The sequence below is a fragment of the Syngnathus floridae genome, chromosome 8 (assembly GCF_059516105.1).
Source record: "Syngnathus floridae isolate MCC-2025c chromosome 8, RoL_Sflo_1.0, whole genome shotgun sequence".
NCBI lineage: Eukaryota > Metazoa > Chordata > Actinopteri > Syngnathiformes > Syngnathidae > Syngnathus > Syngnathus floridae.
The window spans coordinates 15,531,458-15,555,791 of NC_142420.1; the positions used below are offsets into that span (position 1 = coordinate 15,531,458).

General features: G+C 43.4%; 1 protein-coding gene across 12 annotated transcripts in view; it reads right to left on the reverse strand.

Annotated features, from left to right (window-relative positions):
- The window catches only part of rab3gap1 (RAB3 GTPase activating protein subunit 1), a 160,491-nt gene that overhangs the window by 16,746 nt on the left and 119,411 nt on the right, over positions 1-24,334 (reverse strand). For 10 of the 12 annotated variants that reach the window (XM_088383342.1, XM_088383340.1, XM_088383349.1 and 7 more), the window contains 2 exons: positions 9,957-10,053; positions 1,013-1,116 (listed from right to left, as the gene is read on the reverse strand). In XM_088383342.1, the coding sequence (XP_088239468.1) occupies positions 1,013-1,116; positions 9,957-10,053 (201 nt within the window). The other 2 variants (XM_088383348.1, XR_015859912.1) reach the window with 2 other exon arrangements.

The window sequence follows — 24,334 nt, forward strand, 5'->3', positions numbered from 1 at the left end:
CGCCGCCGGGTTCTTTGGGCCCGAGCTCATGTAAAATGGACTGATGCACAAAACAAAAGTGTGTTGTGGTCTGATGAGTCCACTTTTCAAATTGTTTTTGGAAACACTGGACGTTGTGTCCTCCAGACCAGAGAGGAAGCGGACCATCCGGACTGTTATCAACGCAAAGTTCAAAAGCCAACATCTGTGATAGTATGGGGGTGCATTAGTTCCCATGGCATAGGTGACTTACATTTCTGTGAAGGCAACATAAATGCTAAAAAGTACATACAGATTTTGGAGCAACACATGCTGCCATCCAAGTGACGTCTTTTTCATGGACGCCACTGCTTATTTCAGCAAGATAATGCCAAGCCACATTCTGCATGTGTTTCAACAGCGTGGCTTCGAAGTAAAAGAGTCCAGGTTCTCCCCTGGTCCGCTTGCAGTCCAGACCTGTCTCCCTTTAAAAATGTGTGGTGCATTATGAAGCGTAAAATACGACAGGGAAGACCCCGGACTGTTGAACAACTGAAGCGGTTCATCAAGCAAGAATGGGAAAGAATTCCACATGAGAAGCTAAGAGAATTAGTCTCCTCCCTTCCAAAACGTTTGAGTGTTATTAAAAGGAAAGGTGATGTAACGAAATGGTAAACATGCCCTTTCCCAACTTCCACTGCACGTGTTGAAGCCATGAAATTCTAAGTTAATTATTAATTCAAAAATAAAATAAAGTTTATGAGTTTGAGCATTAAATATGTTGTCTTTGTAGTGCATGCAATTGAATATAGGTTGAAAAGGATTTTCAATCAACCGAATCCGGAGTAAAACTATTTAAAAAAAAATGTGCAACCACTAACTGTCACAATATGAGATGATGATGTTAGCCCTTGATATTACTGGAAAGGTTTCTGCCGCGGTTTTGTTTGGGTAACCAGAATTAATGAATGGAGACAATGTGTCAGGCTTCACTTTAACAATTTGTTTAATAACTAAGGTACACAACAAGATTAAGCTATTGCATGCCACTGACCTCTAAATTATTGTCGTCGAGATGGAATTGTTGCAGCAGTTTGCCCGCTTGAATGGTAGCTTTTTGGATGTTTTTTTTCACAGTTGGTATGTTTTCAAATGCCTCTGTAAAAGAAAAAAAAAACCTGAAATTAGTAAACAATGTGAGGGGCAAAAATCACAAACAGGCCCAGCATCCGCACAAGACTTTTATAATTTTATTTTTATACACTCCATTGTACTTTTAAATATGTTATTGTATTTTAAACAGTTTTTAAAACATTTTAAAGTATCACGGCTCCTCTCTGGTCTTGCATGCTGGCTGAGTGACACGCCCCTGTGGCCCAGCGCGAGCGCTTACGCACAAGACTTTTATAATTTTATTTTTAAACACTTTATTGTATTTTAAAACATTTAAACATTTTAAATTGTAAATGTGTCACGGCTCCGCTTTGCTCTTGCGGTGCTGACCGGCTGCCGCACCCCGGCAGCTCAGCGCGAGGGCATCCACACATTGCTCAGAAGCATGCCCTGCGCTTAATGCTCATTGTCAGTCGCTGTCCCAAATCATGGACGGTGGCATGGCAGTGCTTTTTTCCTACGTGCGCGTTTACACTCACTGCCGTTGTCCCGACTGTTTCTGCACGGCGGTACAGTTTTCCTTCGGCGCGGCTGTGTCACGTCTCCGCTCTCTCCCTGCTGGCCTATGGCATTACGCGCCCTACGCGCTAGACTTCTGAGGCGCGCATCGCCAATACGGAACTGCTAATCGTCAGTCCTCACAGTTTTGTTTGTTTTGACACGCACGCCTGCCACCTGATTCTCGTTTGCCTGACCCGCTGTGATACGAGAGCTGACTGGCTCGTCATTTTAAAGTGTAAACATGCCCAGCGTGAGGGCATCCGAAACAAGACTTATTTTATGACGGGCGGGCAAAAAGGACGATCCGATCGGGAGTGACAAGCAGACACGCAGTTCTACTTTGTTTTTGGCGATCGAGGAGCGTGTGTAACGAGGCAAGTTTGAGGTGCTGCTGATATGTTGATACAGACGGAGTGAATAAAGTGCGGGAAACTGAGATAAAGTGTAGTCAGAAATGCTTAGCCAATCAGCTGCAAGGACACAGATCCACATGTTCCCATTGGCCATTAGTGTCATATGGGCAGACAAAGCCATGCGCTCCAAGTGACGGCGCAAAAAGCCGTGACCATCGGGGAGTCGCTGATGGTGTAGGGATGCACTTGCCTGTCTTGTTGCCTGGCTTGTGTGCTTCATTTCATATGATGTTGTGATTGTGTGTGGCAGACTTAAAAAATAAATAAATAAATAAATAAATAAATAAATAAATAATCCAGGATAGAGCGAGGCGCAGTAGATGAACTGCAAAGTAGTGAGGGATTACAAGATTCAAGAATTTTTATTGGCCATGTTTGAGCATGCCAAACTAGGAATTTGACTTCGGTACATCTCAGACTCTGTTCAACATTTAGGTGACTAACAACACTCAGGACGTGCAAAAATTGACAAATATTCTCAAATATCCCCTGATCTTAAAATCCCAGGAGGGCAAGGAAAAACTCAAAACTCCTACTAGGGGAAATGAGAAACCTTGACAAGAGGCCATTACTGTATAATGATTAGTTTAACTTCTAAGTACTCAGAAGTGAAGCATGAAGAATGGAAATGTGGGAAAGAGAACTTTGGCATGGAAAATAATAAAAATAGTAAAAACATTAGCTAGGATCAATATTGTATTACACATGACCCCGAAGATAAGAAATGAGAAATTTACACGAATTGGCGCCAGCAAAAGTCCAAGAGCTGCTGGTCCAAGGATTGGACGAGATGTAGCAGGCTTGGGGGGAGAATTGGACTTTAAGGTACCCAAAAAAGGAGAAGACCAATGGTCCCCACCTCTTGTTATGAAAACAAGTGAAGTGTATAAAAATGCGTGAGTTGTTTTATGGGGCACGGTTCTTTCATATCATGGGAGAGAATGCCCGGTGCCGTGTAATTTGCCTTTTTCCTGAACGCAGAATGAATATAATTGGATACAATTTATTTAAGTGTGGTTTGTGTCTCAGTGAACATTTTTGTTTAGATGGAAACAAACACACTTTGAAGTTGGATGTGGGTAATGGCTGATACAAAGCGGAGGGCAATCGGGGTGCCAACAAAAAAGAAATACAATACATTTTCCAACACCGTTTCATTTTAGGTAACTTGCCCTTCCTTAAATGATGCCAGTGTCCACCATGATTCCTGATTGTGTCCACATGTTTTCCATTACCCTCACGTGTGAAGTATATTAGGTGTAGTAATGAGGGATTGGGATATTTGGTTGCATTAAGCCCTGATACCATGTACCTTGGTAATTTACAAGACAACACTCAACACTATCAGGACAAGTATTAGGCTAAGATAATGCTGGCTGCTGAAAAATAAAGAATTGAGAGAGGACAATAATTATAATTCCATCAAAGGACCAGTGGATATGAAAAATTTTCCAAATAGAAAGAATAACATCCAGACTGAGACTCCAAGACTGAAGATTGCATAGGAAGTGGGAAAATTGGTCAAATGTGGAGAAACTCCATGGACTGATTACTGATGGCCATGATTTTATTTCTCTTTTTTAATTCCCACCCCTAGGGCCCGACCTGGCACGTGAGAAACCCATTTGCAATAGGCTCACCACCTGTGGGAGGGGTCAAAGGGGCGCTGTGAGTTGGCCAGCAGCCAAAGGTGGGGTTCGATCCCCAGCTACCGAAGCTAGCTCTAGGGATGTGGAATGTCACCTCTCTGACAGGGAAGGAGCCAAAGGTAGTGTGCAAGGTAGATAAGTTCTGACAAGACAGTCAGACTCACCACACATAGCTTGCTCTGTTCTGGTACAAGCCCTTTCGAGAGGGGCTGGACTCTCTTCCACTCTGGAGTTGCCCACGGTGAGAGGTGAGACCAAGTGTGGGCATACTTATTGCCCCCCGGCTAGGCGCCTGCACATTGGGGTTCACGTTGGTGAATGACAGGGTAGCCTCCTGGTGGGGGGACTGGTCCTGACTTGTTTGTGTCTATCAACAAACTGCAGCTCAGAGTATCCACCCTTTTTGGAGTCTTTGGAGAGTGTGCTGGACTGCGCTCCTCCAAGGGACTTCATTGTTCAGCAGGGTTACCAATGGGCAATGACAGTGAGACCTGGAAGGGTATGATTGGGAGGAATGGACCCCCCAATCAGAACCCCAGGGGTGTTCTGTTATTGGACTTCTGTGCGCAACATTGTTTATCCATAAACACAATGCTCAAGCATAAGGTTGTTCATGTGTGCATTTGGCACAGGACACCCAAGGCCACAGTTCAATGAGCGATTTTGTACTTGAGTAAAGAGAGGGTCAGAGCTGTTACTTGATCACCACCCGGTGGTGTGTTGGCTCCGATGGTGGGGAAGGTGCTGGTGTGACGTGACAAACCAAAACGCATTGTGAGGGTCTGTTGGGAACATCTAGAGCAGGTCAACTGCGGCACCCGGGACGATAATTTGCAGCCCCTGTCTAAATATGAAAGATTAATGTAAGTGCGGCCTACAAAATTTATATAAATAACACTTGTGGTGTGCAGAGCTCAATGAACCAATCACAGTGAGGTATATGGCTCTGGAGGGCGGGACATCGGCCGGCCTGTCCAATGCTTCGCTCACTTATTCATTCATTCCTCCAGTCAGCTGGAGCCGGAAACCGTGAAGCCGCTGACTCCGCTCGGCGCCCACAGCCCTCCAATTAATTGTAGGCGCGTTGCGAGTGAAACTGAAACTTAACAATAAGTGCGTTTACATGACACTTGAGAAATTCGGATAACTGCCGTTGTTCGATACGATTGGAGAAGAACTCCGATGGCTATCCAGATCTCTCTGTCATGTGTACGCCTTTCCCCAATAAAGATCAGAGAGCGCAAGTGCGCATGCGCCACAGCCCCGCGCAACTAAAAGTTAAAGTTAAACCCGAGACTGACTCCAAGTGGAATCACATATTACAGAGCCCCAAAGATGTCTTTTTCAAAGCCTGCAGTGAAGAGAAAGGTCGGTGATGAGCAACGACAATTTCAGGAAAAGTGGGGCATGCAATATTTCTTTGTTGAGCACAGGGGCACCCCGACGTGTCTCATTTGTACTAAAAAAGTTGCGGTGCACAGGGAATACAATCTGAAACGTCATTATACAACTAGACATGCTGAAGAGTACAAAAAATACCAGGGAGATGAGAGAGCCAACCAGGTTGCCAGTCTTAAAACACGTCTGCTGAGATAATGAGGTTTCTTTAAGAAAGCAACCACAGAGAATAATGCAGACGTCGTTAGTGAGCTCAGAAATGGCACCTAAGATGCATGTAGGCATTTTTTTTTTTCTTTTTTTTTATAAAAAGATGGCGGCGCGTGCACACGCAGCGGCCACTCTCTGTCCCGTTCGGTGTTTTGTGAGTGTTTACTGAGTGTTTGTCCGGCAGTTTTGTGTGTTTTCGTCTCGTGTGATACGTCGTGCTACTAGTGCGGCGGGCATGTTCTGCTCAACATCGGCGGAAGTGGGTTTTATGGCGTTCTGGACTTTGGTGCGGAGAGATTAAGGGCGCTCGGACTGCTTCGTCATGGAGCGGCGCCGGACTGGCCTGCTCTTCCTCCCCCGGTTGGACTGCGTCGTGAGCTCGGACTGCTCCGTCCTGGAGCATTGTTGGGATGCGTCGGCAGCGGGTCTGCGAGGCAGCGGAAGAGTGGCCACCGCGAAGACGTCGGGCCAGGCTTGCGGCCAACCCAGCTCGCCCAGCCGTGCCTTCCATTCTCCTGGCGTACGTTCGTTCGCGGGACGACAAGATGGGTTGCGTTCGCCTGATAGGATCCACGAACCGGACAGTGCGTGCCTGTTGTGTGCTCGTGTTCACAGTGGCCTGGTTGACTGTCATCTTTCCGGACTCTGCTGTGCATCGGGAGCGGCTAGCGTGCTATCACTCTTATATGTTCATCTTCTTGTTTTATTTTTCCTGTGTTGTTTATTTGTGAACTCTGTCTTGTCACCCTGGGATAGTGAGAAACGTAATTTCGATCTCTTTGTGTGTCTTGACATCCGGAGGAATTGACAATAAAGGAGACTTTGACTTTGGCTGCGCATTTCTTGCTCTTTTCAGTAGCTGAGTAAACGTTAATTGTTTTGTGATATTTTCAGAGGTTAAAATTGGCCTGAGTAGAGATGTCCACATACAGTGCTTTGTGAATGTATACGTCCCTTTGAACTTTCACCTTTTGCCACATTTAGGCTTCAATCAGAGTTATATGCATTATTTGGGGTATGTCCATCAATTTTGCACATCAAGAGACTGACTTTTTTATGCGTTCTTCCTTGGTAAACCACTCGAGTTCAGTAAGGTTGAATGGAGAGTGAACAAAAGTTTTCAGTTCTACAGATTGGATTCAAGTCTAGCCATTAGAACACCTGAATATTGTGATTTGTGAATCATTCCATTGCAGATTTTGATTTATTTTTTTAATGATTGTTTTGTGATATTTGCAGAGGTTAAAGATGGCCTGAGTAGCGATGTCCACATACAGTGCCTTGTAAATGTATACGTCCCCTTGAATTTTGACCTTCTGCCACATTTAGGCCTCAAATAGAGATATATGCATTTTTTGTGAAGAATCAACATAAAGTGGGACAGAATTGAGTGGAACAAAATTTTAAACTTTTTTAACTTTTTAAACTTATTTAACGAATAAAAAAAAATTGTCATGCAAAATTATTCAGCCCCCTTGAGTTAATACTTTTAATGCAATTACAGTTGCAAGTTGCTTGGGGAATGTCTATCAATTTTGCACATCGAGAGACTGAATTTTTTACGCGTTCTTCCTTGCAAAACAGCTTGAGCTTAAGGTTGATTGGAGAGCAAACAAAAGTTTTCAGTTCTACAGATTGGATCCAGGTCTAGCCATTATAATAACTGGATATTGTAATTTGTGAACCATTCCACTGAAGATTTTTCTTTATGTTTTGGATGATTGTCTTGTTGTAAGATAAATCTCCATCCTAGTCTGTCTTTTGTAGACTTCAACGAATGTTCTTCCAGAATGTTTCTGTATTTTGCGCCAGCCCGCTTGTCATCATTCCTGTCCCTGCAGGAGAAAAGCAGGCCTAAACCATGATGCTGCCACCACCATGTTTGACAGTGGGAGTGGTGTGCTCAGGGTGATGAGCTGTGTTGCTTTTACGTCAAACATAACATTTTGCATTGTGGCAAATAAATTCAATTTTGGTTATATCTGACCAGAGCACCTTGTGGCAAACTTGAAATTATACTTTTTATAGATATGTTTATGAAATGGCTTTCTTCTTGCCACTTTTTCATAAAGGCCAAATTTGTGCAGTATTATAACTGATCGTTGTCCTACAGACAGAGTCTCACACCTCAACTGTAGATCTCTGCAGTTCATCCAGAGTGATCATGGGCGTCTTTGCTGCATCTCTGACCAGTCTTTTCCTTGTTTGAGCTGAAATTTTAGAGGGACAGCCAGGTCTTCATATTTGCAGTGGTCTGATACTCCGTTCATTTTAATGTCTCTTGCGGTGCTCCTTAGAATGTTTATATCTTGGGAAATGTTTTCGTATCAAAATCCAGCTTGAAACATCTCTTCAACAGTATCTCTGTCCTGTCTGGTATGTCCCTTAGACTTCATGATGCTCTCTGCATTTTAAACAGACCTCTGAGACTATAACAGAGCATGTGGCATTTATATGATGACTTGAATAGGTGGATTCAATTCATCATCATCAATCATTTACGTCAACATTCAGAGATCCTCACTGAACTGCTGCAGAGAGTTTGCTGCACTGAAAGAAAAGGGGCCCACCTTTTCAGTTTGTTTTATTTCTAAAAAGGTTTTAATATCAAATACATTTCATTCCACTTCATGCTTGTGTCCCACTTGTTGGTCTGTCATAAACAATTACAATTTTATATTTTTATGCGTGAAGCTTGAAATGTAGCAAAAGGTCGAAAAGTTCAAGGTGGCCAAATACTTCCGCATGGCACTGTATGTATTTCGGGTCTGATTACCGCATTTTCTGGACTATAAGTCGCAGTGTTTTTCATACTTTGGCCGGGGGTGCAACTTATAATCAGGAGCGACTTATATGTGAAATTATTAACATATAATTACTTGATCATTAACATATTACTTACTATTGTATAGTTGATCACTTCATGTTATTTTCACTTTACACCGCATAAGGACGCACTCGGCCTGTGGAATAATTGGAGCCACCACTGACAATGAGTCTGACCTCAGTGCCGCATGTACTTCCGGAGTCAACAGCGGCGTTGTTTATAAGTGACACACAGAACGAAGATTTCAATGGATTTAATGATTTGGAGTGACGCGGATGGTTAGATAAAATTGTTATGTTATAGTCATTTGAAGTATAGTTTATATATAGTTAGATAGGTCTGTGGAATAATTGCAACCAAAACTGACGAATTCGATGTCATCGCCGCACGTACTTTCGAAATCAGCAGCGGCGTGTTTTCTTAAGTGTAGCTCTGTTGACTTCATCAAGCCACAATGTTCAACACTTGTTAGTGAGTTTGCAGCAGAGGCAGTTGTGATGAGAATTAGCATTTCCAAATCAGAGGCCATGGTCCTCACTGGGAAATGGGGCATAAGTCCTCTCTTGGTCAGGAATAGGTTAGGCCTTCCCCATGTAGAGAAGTTAATTTATCTTAGAGTTTTGTTCACTGGCGAGAAAAGAAGGTGCGGGAGATTGACAGGTGGATTGGTGCAGTGAATGCAGTGATGCGGACTCAACATCGGTCTGTCATGGTGAAGGTGCTGTGTGGAAAGGCAATGATCTAGAATTAACAGTGAACTTAGGCTCCCGCTCAGCAATGGGCAGGACCAGTAGGCCATGAGTTTCCGGTGCAGGGTTTCCAGGGGACAAGATGACAAGCTCGGTCATCCATGAGAGACTCAGACTAGAGCTGCTCCTCCTCCGCAATGAGAGGAACATAATAAGTTGGTTCAGGCATCTGTGTAGAATGCCTCCTGGATAAAAGTTATGAGCATGAACCACAGAAAAGAGGTCCTGGAGATGACTCAGGATACACAAAAAAGTGACCATTTATTTCTATATATGGATTTGAGACACAACTTACAATATACAGTCAAACCTCGGTTTTCGACCACAGTGAATCGGTCGAATTCCAAATCTATTTTTCTTATTACAAATAATAGAAAAAATTTAATTCGTTCCAAGACTTAAAAAAAAAAAAAAAAAAAATACCTTTATAAGCATTTTTTTCATTTACGCATTTTTGTCCGATCGCACAACTGCAGCGCACCGCCGAACGTGCAACAGTAGCGTGGCGCTGACCGCACAACTGCAACACGCTGGTCGCATTATTGTGACAGAGCCGTCGCTGAAATTTAGAAAACATTTTTAAAGTCCTGATGTACTTTCCAAAATTTAAGTGGACCTTAGTGCGCAGGGAGCTTAATTTGGTCCGATCGCGCAACTGCAGCGCGCCGGGCGCTCACTGTCGCATTGCTTTAAGAGCGTCTTTGTGTTTTAGGATGGCTTTACCGCTCCCACTTGCTTTCTTTGGAGGCATGATTAGGGGTTAATACAATCCTCAAAGTAACAAAAATACAATAATGAACAGAGTCAGTCGGCATCCGGGCCGCGCGGTCGGGTTTTCTCGGGTCCTTTCGGCTCATCTCGCCAGGTTCGACCTCCGAATTTTGTTCGACAACCGAAGCAAAAGAATCTCGAATTTTTCGTTCGAATTCAGATTTTTTCGAGAACTGGGACGTTCGAAAACCGAGGTTTGACTGTATGTGGTTTAAAAACTTTTGAAGGGGAGTGTACCAGTAAAAATGTACCTGTAAAAACAGAACCAAATAACTTACGCGCATGTTTTTGATTGAGAGGTACTCACCTTCCTCTTTCAACTTCAAAATTGTAGCATGTATTATGCATGGCAGAAGATGGCGACTCAGGTCTGCAGGTTTCTGCATTTCCAAGTAATGCAAGACCTGAAAAACCAAGCAAATTCCAAATAATGTAAGCTACCTTAATGCTGACGTAACTTGCTTACCATACAATTACCATCATTGTTTCCCACTTAATCAGTTATCTGTGGCAAGCGACGAAATTTGTTTTTGTCTGCTACCTGTTTTGCCCTTGCTCTGTGACGATGATGTGCCATTACACTCTTATACAGCAGGTGGCGGGATGCATTGGTATCGCCAATAAAAACAAAGAAGAATATGCATAGCATGGTTGAACAGAAAAGAGGAGGTTCGTGAGGAAACAGCGCAAGGGAGACAAGACGAAAGTGTGTGTGCGTGCGTGCGTGTGTGTGTGTGTGTGTGAGAGTGTGCATGTGTGCGTGTGTGTGTACATCACGTGATATAAAGATCTTTTGGTACAAATATCTATGGTTAAAAAAAATACAGAAGTTTGAACACCCAGTCTTTTTCCATGTTATATTAAGTTGTCTCTATTAATGTACCGTATTTTCAGCACCATATGCTGCACTTAAAAGCCTTTATCTCAAAAAAATGAATGTGCACCTTTTACCTGCAGAAGAGGTACAGGAGCCTGCACTCCCGCACCACCAGACTCGCCAACAGCTTCTTTCTCCAGGCTGTTAGGGCCCTGAACTCGCTACCCCCTTCTGCGTAGCGTGCGGCACTGTTGCGCTATTTTCGGGAATGTCTGCTGTACGCGCACTTGCTCCTTTTTTTTTCCTGCTCCTCTTATTTATTTATTTATTTATTGTTGTGTTATTTATTCATTATTTATTCAGCACGCTTTTGTTATACTTGTTTACTTGTTTGTCTGTTGTGAGCCATGTCTTGTCACCGTGGGATAGGGGGGAACGAAATTTCGGTTTCTTTGTGTGTCTTTGGCATGTGGAGAAATTGACAATAAAGCTGACTTTGACTTTGACTTTTAATAAAGTGCGCCTTTTGTGTGGACCAAATTCCAAAATCTGTAAAGTTGTTTTGTGTGGTTTCCATAACATATAGGCGAAATATGAAGACCTGCTGAACCAATCAGAGGACATTATGTTTTACGTAGATCAGGGCAAAAAAACAATCAGAGGATTAGACGTAACACGTAGAGGAGTACGTACCTCCTCCTCCATTGGTAAATAAATGGTATAATTTGTGCAAATCTGCAAAGTTGTTTTTTGTGGCTTCCGCCACTCAGATTTGCAATATAGAGGCACCCGATGAACCAATCGGAAGACACTATACTTTACGTAGATCAAGGCGGTATACCAATCAGAGGACTGGACGTAACATGTAGAGGAGTATGTACCTCCGCCGCCATTGGCAAATAAATACTATCGTTTGTGCAAAGTACGTACCTCCGCCACCATTGATAAATAAATCCTACCGTTTGGGCAAATCTGTAAAGTTGTTTTGTGTGGCTTCCGCCACACACAGACATAGATGACGTCATGATGGCGCCGCGGAAGGCCGCCACGGTGAGTCGCTCTCTGTTTCTTTGTCTTATTTTGTGTGTTTTCTGTGTGCTCTGCTGTCCATCCTGGATCACTTTTACCAGAGAAGAAGTGTTAAACTTTGGACAGTCGTCTTCTGGTATTTTCTCTCCTGTTCTCTCTGATTCAGACTGTTTGACGGAGATTCTAGCCGGAGCGGCGGTGCTATACAAGCTAGCACGACGACGACACGGAAAACGAGCCGGAGTCCTCGTAATGCTGACGCAGAGAGGGTTCCGTTTTGCCCTACCATCAATTCATCTGGCGAATGTCCGCTCCCTGGCCAACAAGATGGACGAACTGCTGCTCCTCACTTCAAGGATCACGGACTTCAGCAGATCCGCCGCGCTGTGTTTTGTCGAAACGTGGCTTCGCAGCTTTTAGCGGTGCCGCTTTGTCGTGAGGCTTTATCTGCCCATATGATTTTGCAGTACACTATTGGCCAATGGGGACATGTTGCAGCTGTTTGGCTTAGCAGTTCTAACCACACTTTATCTCAGCCTGCACTGTATCCACTCTTTCACTACATATTGGCAGTACCTCAAACTTGTGCTTCGTTATGGTAGTTTTTTTGGTGATTTTTAGTGAAGCTCTAACCACACTTCATCTCAGCCTCCCGCACTGTATCCACTCTTCCACTCAGTTTGCGTCAATAGTGCGTACATATCGGCAGCACCTCAGACTTGTGCTTTGCTACGGTAGTTTTTTTTTTAACTTTGTGATTTTTATTCATGCCCTTTTACAATGCCGCAAAACCGCCTTGCACCTTCTACGCCTTCTTGAGACAGCAAGAGTAAGAGTAAAATGCTTACAATAACAGAGAAGATGAAACCTCTTGACATCCTTAAGGAAGAGAGAGATTACACCGAGGTTGGCCGCCATTATGTCATTAATGAGTCTGTGCATTATATTAAGGAGAAAGAGAAGAATATACGTTCGACTGCAAATATTTCTTTGAATAAATAGGGAGGCAAAAAGGGTAGAAAGTCCACGCAATAAGGGCATTGTACGAATAGAGTTGCCACTAGCCCTTTTGATGAATTTCTGCAGGAAGAAGAACATTCCTATGGATACGAACATCATCCGTGAAAAGGCCAGGCAGCTGTACAGCCAACTTGCAAGATGATGATGATGATACCAATCCTGACAACCCTCAACTCCACGGGTATCTCCTAGTCAATACATTCCTTTCACTGCTAGCAAGGGTTGGTTTGAAAAGTTCACGAAGAGATTAAACCAGTGGTTCTTAACCTGGGTTTGATCGAACCCTAGGGGTTCGGTGAGTCGGTCTCAGGGATTCGACAGAGCCCCCACTGAGGAGGTCCGAACAAACCTGTTTTATCGTGTAGCTTCTGATTTGCCAGTATGTAATTTGTTGCGAGTTCATGCATTGTGTTGGTTTTGTTCTTTGAACAAGGTGATGTTCATGCACAGCTCATTTTGTGCATTAGTAAAAAACATCTTTGTCTTGAATTTAAAAAATATAAATTTTCACTAACGAGGGGTTCGGTGAAGGCGCATATGAAACTAGTGGGGTTTGGTACCTCCAACAAGGTTAAGAACCACAAACCTTAAGAGTGCTCGGTTCCGTGGAGAAGAAGCCTCTGCAGACAAAGATGGTGCAGAGTTAAAGAAAAATTTTACTTATTTAAGTATCATTGAAGAAGGGTGCTATTTGCCTGCACAGGTGTTCATCATGGCCTTATTTAGAAAAGGATGCCATCAAGAACATTCATCGTGAAGGAAGAGGCCAAAAGTGCCTGGGTTTAAGGCTTCCAAGGATCGAGTCACACTCCTAATGTGTGGCGATGCTGCTGGCCATATAATTTATAAATCAAAACAAAAACATGAATGCTCACCCAGTGGATTGCATGCACAATCCGAAGGCTTGGATAACCAAGTCAGTGTCAAAAGAGTGGTTCCATACAGTGGGAGAACAAGTATTTGATACACTGCTGAAACACGACGAGTTTGAACCAAAAAAGTTATATTTTTGTCTGATCAGACCACATGACCTTCTCCCATTCCTCCTCTGGATCATGAATGGGAGAAGATCAGTGGTATGATGAGACAAAAATAGAACTTTTGGTTTCAACTCCACTTATCGTGTTTGGAGGAAGAAGAATGATGAGTACAACCCCAAGAACACCATCCCAACTGTGAAGCATGGCGGTGGAAACATCATTCTTTAGGGATGCTTTTCTGCAAAGGGAACAGGACGACTGCACCGTATTCAGGGAAGGATGGATGGGGCCATGTATCGTGAGATCTTGGCCAACAACCTCCTTCCCTCAGTAAGAGCATTGAATATGGGTCGCGGCTGGGTCTTCCAGCATGACAATGACCTAAAACACACAGCCAGGGCAACTAATGAGTGGCTCCGTAGGAAACATCTCAAGGTCTTGGAGTGGCCTAGCCAGACCTGAATCCAATAGAGAATCTTTGGAGGAAGCTTAAAGTCCATGTGGCCCAGCGACAGCCCTGAAACCTGAAGGCTCCGGAGGAGATCTGTATGAGGGAGTCGGCCAAAATGCCTGCTGCAGTGTGTGCAAACCTGGTCAAGAACTACAGGAAACTTCTGATTTCTGTAATTGCAAACAAACACTTTTTTTGTGATGAATCAAATATTTATTTCATGCAACAAAATGGTATTAATTATTTAAAAACCATACAATGTGATTTTCTGGATTTTTGTTTTAGATTCCATCACTCACAATTGACAAGTACCTATGATAGAAATGACTGACTTCTACATGCTTTGCAAGTGGGAAAACCTGAAAAATCCAGAGTGTATCACATATTTGTTCTCCCCACTGTAAGTGCTTCATCTCAAGGTTTCTCATTTTCCCCTGGCAGGGGTTTTTTGAGTTTTTCCTTGCCCTTTTGGGAGCTTATGATCAGGGGATGCTTTGAGAATAATTGTCAATTTTTGGCTATGTGAAGCCCTTTGAGACTGTTTTTGATTTAGGGCTATACAAATAAACTTGACTTGACTTGACTTGACTCATCTCCCAAGTCAGGGTTTACCTTGTTAGAAAGGGGCTAAATTTCAATGTGCTATTACTGATGGACATCGCTGGAGGCCACACACAAGACCCGAGTATGCATTGAATTCTTGCCCCTTCATCCAACCAATGGACCAGGACGTTATTCGTACTTTTAAGACACTGTACACCAAGCACACCATCCAAGACCTAGTTGAATCCATAGACCAGGGGTGCCCAAACATTTTCAGCTCACGAGCTACTTTTGAAATGACCAAGTCACAAAGATATATATATATATATATATGTCATCGTGAAAAAAAGTCCTCCTATTCCCTATGAAAGTGATACATTTTTTTTATCTTTTTACTATGTCCAGCTGTCCTTTTTATACCCTTTCTTAAGTTTAAGAGAAAAAACAGGGATCTGACAATTGAAGGGAACTCGCGAGCGTTAGTGTTGTGTTGTTAGCGTCGTTGTTTGCGCACGCGTCAAGTGCAAAAAACAAAACAAAAAACATTTTAATGTTACGCTGTCGACCAGCAGTGGCTAGGCGATCGACCGGTCGATCGCGTTCGACGTATTGGGCACCCCTGCCATAGACGCTGAAATTAACTTTTCAGTGCCGCAGTATTGGAAGCCGTTTAATATAGCAATGTGTCTCTAGCACATCGAGAAGGTGCTGAGGGAGATGAAGATGGAGACTTTCAAAGCCGCTTGGAAGAAATTGTGGCCAGAAGTGGTCTTTGACTATAAAGAAGCTACCTTAGTGGAAATTCATCATTTCGCCATCAGTAATGTAGTAAACCTGGGAAGGCAGGTCAAAGGAGAAGGCTTTTCTGATATGAATAAGGATGATGTTTGCAGGATCCTCGATTGCCAGGGAGAACCACTAATGAATGAAGATCAGGATGAGCTGACAAGGTCAGCGCGTGAGGACGAAGCAGAGGGCGAAGATGATCCAAAAGAAGTTGGTCTAACACTCAAATGCCTGGCAACCATAATGCGATCTGCAAAAGATCTTCAGAGGATAGTGGAAGAATGGGACCCAGAGATGATTTGTGCATTGCAATTCAGAAATGCAGTCGATGGAGCCCTGCACGTGTATAAAAGCATCTTAAAGCCCAAGTATCACGAAATTAAATTCTACTGTTTTACTCATTCAGTTGTGGTCTATATAGAGTGGAACAGCAATGCTTTTGTCTGAATTCCTCGTTTTGATACCGTCACAGGTCCCTCTTTTCTACTTGTTTTGAGGTGCGGCTCAGAGCAAGCCGTTTTGGTGCACTCTCTTTAAATGCAAATGAGATACTTCACAGGGCGGCTCGGTGGGGCACTGGTTAGCACATCCGCCTCATAGTTAGGAGGGTGCAGGTTCGATTCCACCTCCGGCCCTCCCTGTGTAGAGTTTGCATGTTATCCCCATGCCTGCTTGGTTTTCTCCGGGCACTCTGGTTTCCTCCTACATCCCAAAAACATGCATGGTAGGCTGATTGAGCACTTCAAACTGTACCTAGGTGTGAGTGCTAGTGCGAATGATTGTTCGTCTCCGTGTGCCCTGCGATTGGCTGGCAACCAGTTCAGGGTGTCCCCCGCCTACTGCCTTGATGACTGCTGGGACAGGCTCCAGCACTCCCGCAACTTTACTTGCACAAATGAATAAATAAACGAATGAATGAATGAATGAATGAATGAATGAATGAATGAATGAATAAATAGTCAATGAGAACTTTAACTTGCTCGGGGTCGGATTTTGTTTTGTGTGACGGCTCGTTCCTTTTCCGTCAGTCTTTTGCGCTCTCTCGCAATAATGTACCGATCCCCTGTCCCATCTTGAGTCCTTGTACAATTCCAACAGCTTTCAAATGACATTTCTGCTGAATGTGACGCTTGAGATAGGCAAACTTTTCTGTCCATATTTCTCCCTCCGTAAACTCGTCTGCCACTTTGGCTTCACTGCATGCTTTTCATAGTAGACCTTTCTCACTCGAAAAGGAGAAAATCGCACCCAGCTTCACACCCTTTGTTCTTTTATTTGCACACACTCCGACAGCCATTCCATCTTAAAAGAACCGCCGCATCTCATATTTATGTATTTTGGCTTGGCGACTGGATGTGTCGCTGCTCGTTAGTTTCGTCATGATAAGGGGTTAGCTCACTTAGCATTTGCATCTCTTGACTCTGCCGCACTGACTAACCCTAACCTACACAGCACGAATGGGCAGGACACATTTTCAGGCACTGTCAATGCTATGATTGGCTACGTAGCGTAAGTGAACCATGTCATATCACTGGCTGGACATCTGTCAATTACAGATTTACACTACAAAAAGGCACAGAAAGAAAATCATTCATCCACTTAGATTAGATTACGTCTAACATTAGATATTAATCAATCAGTTTATGCTGAATTTTATTTTGTGCACAGCATTGAGTTTCTTGAGCGCACAGACTGCTCGACCAGAGCGCAACTGCGCAGCTTAGAGGGAACACTGGCTTATATAACTATATATAAACTACACATCAAATAACTATTGTTAACTTCCGATGCAATGCATTGTGGGGGAGGGGCTCACAAAAGTGTTGCTAGTTTTTGCTGTTCAGCCTGTGAGAGCGGTTGCAGTGAGAAACGTGGCTAAATAAATGTGTCTATGACAAATATCGTCGTATATTGAAATTTACAACCATTACATAAATAACAATTCTATCCAACCATCCATGTCACTCCAAATCATTAAATCCATCGAAATCTTCGTCCTCTGTGTCACTTAAAAAAAAAAAAACACCGCTGCTGACTCTGGAAGTCGATGCGCCACTGATGTCAGATTCGTCGTCAGTTGAGGCTCCAATTACTCCAAAGATCTATATACAGTCGTATGCAAAGGTTTGGGCACCCCTGATCATTTTCAAGATTTACCTTAATACATCATTGGTTGTTCGGATCAGCAATTTCAGTTGAATATATCTTATAGCAGACAAACACAATGAAGCTATAGGAAGCGTTTAGAGGCTGTTATTTCTGCAAAAGGAGGATCTACTAAATATTGATGTCATTTTTCTGTTGGAGTGCCCAAATTTATGCACCTGCCTACTTTTGTTCAAGTAATGACTGTACACTTTCTGTAAATCCTCTAAACTTCATTTCACTTCTCAAATATTACTGTGTTTGTCTGCTATATGATATATTTAACTGAAATTGCTGATCCGAACAACCAATGAATTATAAAGGAAAATCATGAAAATGATCAGGGGTGCCAAAACTTTTGCATACGACTGTAACTATATTGTAGCGTTAATAAAGTACCAGGCAAGTCGTGGGTTTGGTAACCGGCTCTTTATTTCACAAAACAAGAGTTCAACATACGAGCCAACATACCGTGTGTACAGCATCACTCCAACAAAGCGCCCCGGATCTCTCTTCCCGTCTCCTCCCCCCTGCTGCCTTCATGGCGGCCCGAGGCAATCGGAAACTCCTGAACTCTAGCAATATACAAGTTGCTACACTAAAAAAACTATGTATCAAATAACTATAACATGTATAACAAGTCGGGCGGCTCGGTGGGGCACTGATTAGCACGTCCGCCTCACAGTTAGGAGGGTGCCGGTTTGATTTCACCTCCAACCCTCCCTGTGTGGAGTTTGTGTGTTCTCCTCGTGCCCGCGTGGGTTTTCTCCAAGCACTCCGGTTTCCTCCCACATCCCAAAAACATACTTGGTAGGCCAATTGAGCACTCCAAATTGCTCCTAGGTGTGAGAGAGAGTGTGGATGGTTGTTCGTCTCTGTGTGCCCTGTGATCGGCTGGCAACCGGTTCAGGGTGTCCCCCGCCTAATGCCCGATGACTGCTGGGATAGGCTCCAGCACGCCCGCAACCCTTGTAGGGACAAGCGGTATAGAAAATGGATGGATGGATACAGTGGGGCAAAAAAGTATTTAGTCAGCCACCAATTGTGCATGTTCTCCTACTTAAAGGATGAGAGATGCCTGTAATTTTCATCATAGGTACACCAGCTATGAGAGACAAAATAAATTTAAAAACTCCAGAAAATCAAATTGTCTGATTTTTAAAGAATTTATTTGGTGGAAAATAAGTATTTGGTCAATAACAAAAGTTCATATCAATACTTTGTCATATGTATACCCTTTGTTGGCAATGACAGGGGTCAAACGTTTTCTGAAAGTCTTCACAAGGTTTTCACACATCGTTGTTGGTATTTTGGCCCATTCGACCATGCAGATCTCCTCTAGAGCAGTAATGTTTTGGGGCTGTCGCTGGGCAACACGTACTTTCAACTCCCTCCAAAGATTTCTATGGGGGTGAGATCTGGAGACTGGCTAGGTATAAAAGGTAGAGTGGTGTTTGGTTTGTCCCACCCTAACGCATGTGATGTAATAGATGAAAAAAAAGTCATAGAAAATGGAGAAATCTGAACAGAGTAAAAAAATAGCCCCCCAAAACGATCATAACAGTATATTTGCAGCACCTGGAGGGATATATTACACTTTTCTTCACTCCTGGACCAGCTCAGTGGCCTTGTGGTATGAGTGCCCGCCCTGAGACTGGGAGATCGTGGGTTCGATCCCCTGCCGAATCATACCAAAAAGACAATAAAATGGAACCCGATGCCTCCCTGCTTGACATTTAGCATGAAGGGTTGAATTGGGGATGCTGTGAGGAGCTGTGCCCCACAGTCATTATTAGCAATGTATAGCTTCTACTATGGAAGCTCATCTGAGGACGACCTAAATTGGATATTCCAGATACGCAAGAAAATAACTTTAAAAGCAAAAAAAGTCTATTTTACCTGATATGTGTTCTTTAACTCAGAGGGAAAAAAAGCAACATCACCAGCTGTCTATCACTAAGTTTCTGACACGACCACCACGAAAAGAACCAAGGGAAGAGTCTGTTACAATTGAGATTCCAGAGAGTGAGGACAAAGTTATGGAACCACCTGACACCTGGAGGGATATATTACACTTTTCTACATTCTATGTTTTTGTGTATCTGTGTTCCTAGATACACAAGAAAATAACTTTAAAAGCAAAAAAAGTCTATTTTCCCTGATATGTGTCCTTTAACTCAGAGAAATAAAAGTAACACCAGCAGTTGTCTATCACTAGGTTTCTGATACGACTACCAGGAAAAGAACCAAGGGAAGAGTCTGTTACAATTGAGATTCCAGAGAGTGAGGACAAAGTTATGGAACCACCTGACAAATATGGCATCTGACCTTATGTAAGTAGTATAAATATATAAATAATTAATAATGTTTCAGAAAGTCAGTTTGACCTTAAAATGTTTGAGTGTTTAAAAAAGTAGGTTCATACCGTGTGTTTGCACTGTTGCCACGCAACTGCATGCAATGGTTTATAGGTTAGCATAGGCAATTGCCCCCCCCCCACACAGACACACGCACGCACACATGCACGCACACACAGACACAGACACACACACGCATACACACACACACACACACACACACACACACACACACACACACACACACACACACACACACACACACACACACACACACACACACACACACACACACACACACGCATTCAAACACTGAGGCCTGGTGATGGGTCTGAACAAGACTATTTATAGATTTGAAAAAAGAAAAAAAAGAATCCACTGTGAGATTTTGCATTTTCTTAAAATGTTACATACTGTAAATAAAATACATTAATATAAACAGCAAATTGTCAAATTGGGTCTTTTCCCATTTACTGCCACCTCTGTGTTAAAGGACGCGTATCATGGAAAATCCTCTTTTTTTGCTTTTAAAATCCTTTTCTTGTGTATCTGGAGTATCCAGGAGTGTAGAAAAGTGTAATATATCCCTCCAGGTGCTGCAGATATACTGTTACGATCGTTTTGGGGGTTATTTTTTTACTCTGTTCAGACTTCTCCGTTTTCTAGGAGGTTTTTTTATCACATCACATCCGTTGGGGCGGGACAAACCAAACAAGGTCATGGTTGCTGCCAAATGGAAATCTGAGTAATAAACAAGGCGGATTCGCAAATCCGCCATGTTAAGGACGAATCCGCCTTGTTCATTAAATCTGCGAGACTTTTGTAGTCCAAACAACTCAAGGGTGCTGAGGTGGAGAGATCAAAATGTTGCGTTGTTGATTGCATCAATCCACACAAATCATTGCATCATCCCCCAACATCAGAACCTCAAAACAGTGCCTGGTCAAATTTAATATTTCCAGCATAGTGCACGTCTGTGGGCAAAGTCCTGCTTGTTAAGGAGTGTTTCAGAAATCTTGTCAGGATGGAGAAGGGTTTGTCAAAAGTCTTTGTTGATGGTTCAGTTCCTTCAATCTACCAACCGGATTCAGTTGAAGTTGGGAAATTGTGTAAAATGTAAATAAAAACAAAATACAACGATTTGAAAATCGTTCTCACCTCATATTCAATTGAATACACTACAAAGACAACATATTTAATGTTCAAACTGATAAACTTAATTGTTTTTTTGTCAAATAATAATGAACTTAGAATTTCATGGCTGCAACACGTCCAGTAGAAATTGGGAAAGGTGGCAAAATATACAGAGAAAGCTGAGAAAAGCTCATCAAACACCTACTTGGAACATCCCATATGTGATCAGGCTAATTGGGAAGAGGTGTGTACCATGATTGGGTATAAAAGAGCCTCCCCAAACATGCCCAGTCATTCACAAGCAAGGATGGGGTGAGGTTCACCACTTTATCCACAACTGTGTGAGAAAATAGTTGAACAGTTTAAGAACAACATTTCTCAAAGCAAAATTGCAAGGAATTTAGGGATTTCAACATCTACGGTCCATAATATCATCAAAAGGTTCAGAGAATCTGGTGAAATCACTGCACGTAAGCGCCACGGCCGGAAACCAAGACTGAATGACCATGACCTTCGATCCCTCAGACGGCACTGCCTTAAAAACCGACATGAATGTGTAACGGATATCACCAAATAGGCTCAGGAAAACTTCAGAAAACCACTGTCAGTAAATACAGTTCGTCACTACATCAGTAAGTGCGGGTTAAAACTCTTCCATTCAAAGCAAAAGCCGTTTATGAACAACATCCGGAAACGCCGTTGGGTTCTCTGGGCCCGAGCTCATGTGAAATGGACTGATGCACAATGGAAAAGTGTTGTGTAGTCTGATGAGTCCACTTTTCAAATTGTTTTTGGAGACACTGGACGTCGTGGCCTCCGGACCAAAGAGGAAGCGGACCATCCGGACTGTTATCAACGCAAAGTTCAAAAGCCAGCATCTGTGATGGTATGGGGGTACATTAGTTCCCATGGCATGGGTGACTTAAATTTCTGTGAAGGCAACATAAATGCTGAAAAGTACATACAGATTTTGGAGCAACATATGCTGCCATCCAGGCGCCGTCTTTTTCATGGACGCCGCTGCTTATTTCAGCAAGATAATGCCAAGCCACATTCTGCACGTGTTACAACAGCATGGCTTCGAAGTAAAAGAGTCCAGGTTCTTCCCTGGCCCGCTTGCAGTCCAGACATGTCTCCCATTGAAAATGTGCGGTGCACTATGAAGCGTACAATGACAGGGAAGACCCCGGCCTGTTTAACAACCGAAGCGGTTCATTAAGCAAGAATGGTAAAGAATTCCACATGAGAAGCTAAGAGAATTAGTCCCCTGTCTTCCAAAACGTTTATTGAGTGTTATTAAAAGGAAAGGTGATGTAACGAAGTGGTAAACATGCCCTTTCCCAACTTCTACTGCCTGTGTTGCAGCCATGAAATTCTAAGTTACTTATTATTTGAATTCGAGTTTGAGCATTACATATGTTGTCTTTGTAGTGTATTCAATTGAATATAGGTTGAAAAGGATTTTCAAATCATTGAATTTTGTTTTTATTTACATTTTACACAATTTCCCAACTTCAACCGGATCTTGTTTGCCTAAAAAAGTGTTTGAAAATATGATAAAGTGTTTAAAAATACAATAAAGGTTCATTTAAGTCTTGTGTGGATATTGTAACAATAAAGTTACTGCACATCGTGGATTTTCACGTATCGCAAGTGCTCTTGGAACCAATTATCCGTGATAAACGAGGGATCACTGTACTTCAAAAACCTCCTCAATTCAAACGACACGCCTTCTAATGAGGACGCAGAGCCTGGAGATTGAGGTGGGCCCTTCCATCTATGGGATTTAAGTCACAGAGGTGGTTAGTCTGACATCTGCAAGTTCCTTAAGTCTCAGGATGTTGTGGGGCTGTCGTGGTCGGCATGCCTCTACAACACCACATGGACATCCAGGACAATGCCTCTGGATCAGCAGACCACGGTGTTGGTCCCCTTTTTAAGAAGACCGGAGCCTGTGTTCCAACTACAGAGGAATCACACTACTCAGCTTCCCTGGTAAGGTTGATTGAGGTGTGCTGGAGGGGAAGTTCCGTCAGGAGGTAAAAGCTCAGATTCAGGAAGAGCAATGTGGTGGAACCCCTTGATAAGGACAATCCAGTCCCTATACCGGTTAGAGTTTGGACCACAGTTCTGGCAGTAAGTTAAATTTGCTTGCAGTGAAGGCTGGAGTCTGCCAAGGCTGCCCTTTGTCATGAATTCTGTTTATAACATATAAACATATAAACTGAGCAGAAAAACGAAGCTTGGAATTTACCTGTTAAGCGATGTCATCACCCTCACCAAAAGAACGAGATCCCGGATACAAGCGGTCGAAATTAATTTCCTCTGCACGTTGTCCAGGCTCTCTCTGAGAGATAGGGTGGGAAACTCGGTCAACCGCGAGGGACTCAGAGTCGAGCTGCTGCTCCACCGCATTGAAAGTCTGATTAGGATGCCTCTTGGACATTATTATTATTTTTTTTGGTATGGCACCGCGGTGAGTGGCAGCCTCCCAGCAGTGTTCTCTTTTTTCTACTTTATTTCCTTCTTTTCTCCATTTTCTTTCTTTCCATTTGTCCTTTCGGCGATGCTGGTGCCTTCTACCACACCTCGGCATGTGCAGATCGCTTCGGATCGGATATTTTTCTTCCCTGGGACCGGGATGGCTGCACTTGTCGGTCAGGACTGGTGTGACTCTACGACAGCTTCCTGCTCATCCGGCCGGTGCTGACCGGGTCCCTCGCCCTGGCCTCGCAGTCGCGACCCCTGTGAGGAGTACGCTCCCTCGTGCTCGTTGGAACCAACAACCTTCGCCATGCCTGCCCCATGGTGACTATCTGCACGTGCCCCGACTGGATGCCCGGGACATTGCTCACACAGTTGCCCGTTTTGTGATGTTTTCACCAATTCACGACTACGGTCCATTGGGCGCCGTTGAACTTGACTGCCCTTACACCCGGCCGGGTCACACCAAAGACTATAAAAATGGGATCCATTACCTTCCTGCTTGGCACTCAGGATTAAGGGTTGGAATTGGGGGGTTAGATCACCAAATGATTCCCGAGTGCGGCACCGCTGCTGCTCACTGCTCCCCTCTCCCCCAGGGGATGGATCAAAATCACACGGGGATGGGTTAAATGCAGAGGACAAATTTCACCACACCCAGATGTGTGTGTAACGACGATCATTGGGACTTTATGGACCCCGTGGAGGATTTTGTGTGTTTTGGGGTGTTCTTGGTATTGAGGGGGGCTGGTTGGCCGCTGTTACTTATTTTTTCCTTTGTCTTGTTGCTTTGCTTTGATGGTTTCTAACTTCCTCCCTTATTGGCTTTCTTTGTAGCGCCGTTGTGTGGCAGGAGCCTAGTGGGTTGCGCTCATGCCATCTGTGTGTGTTTTATATACCCGCTCTGTGGTATGAATACTGTTGGGGCCTGAATTTCCC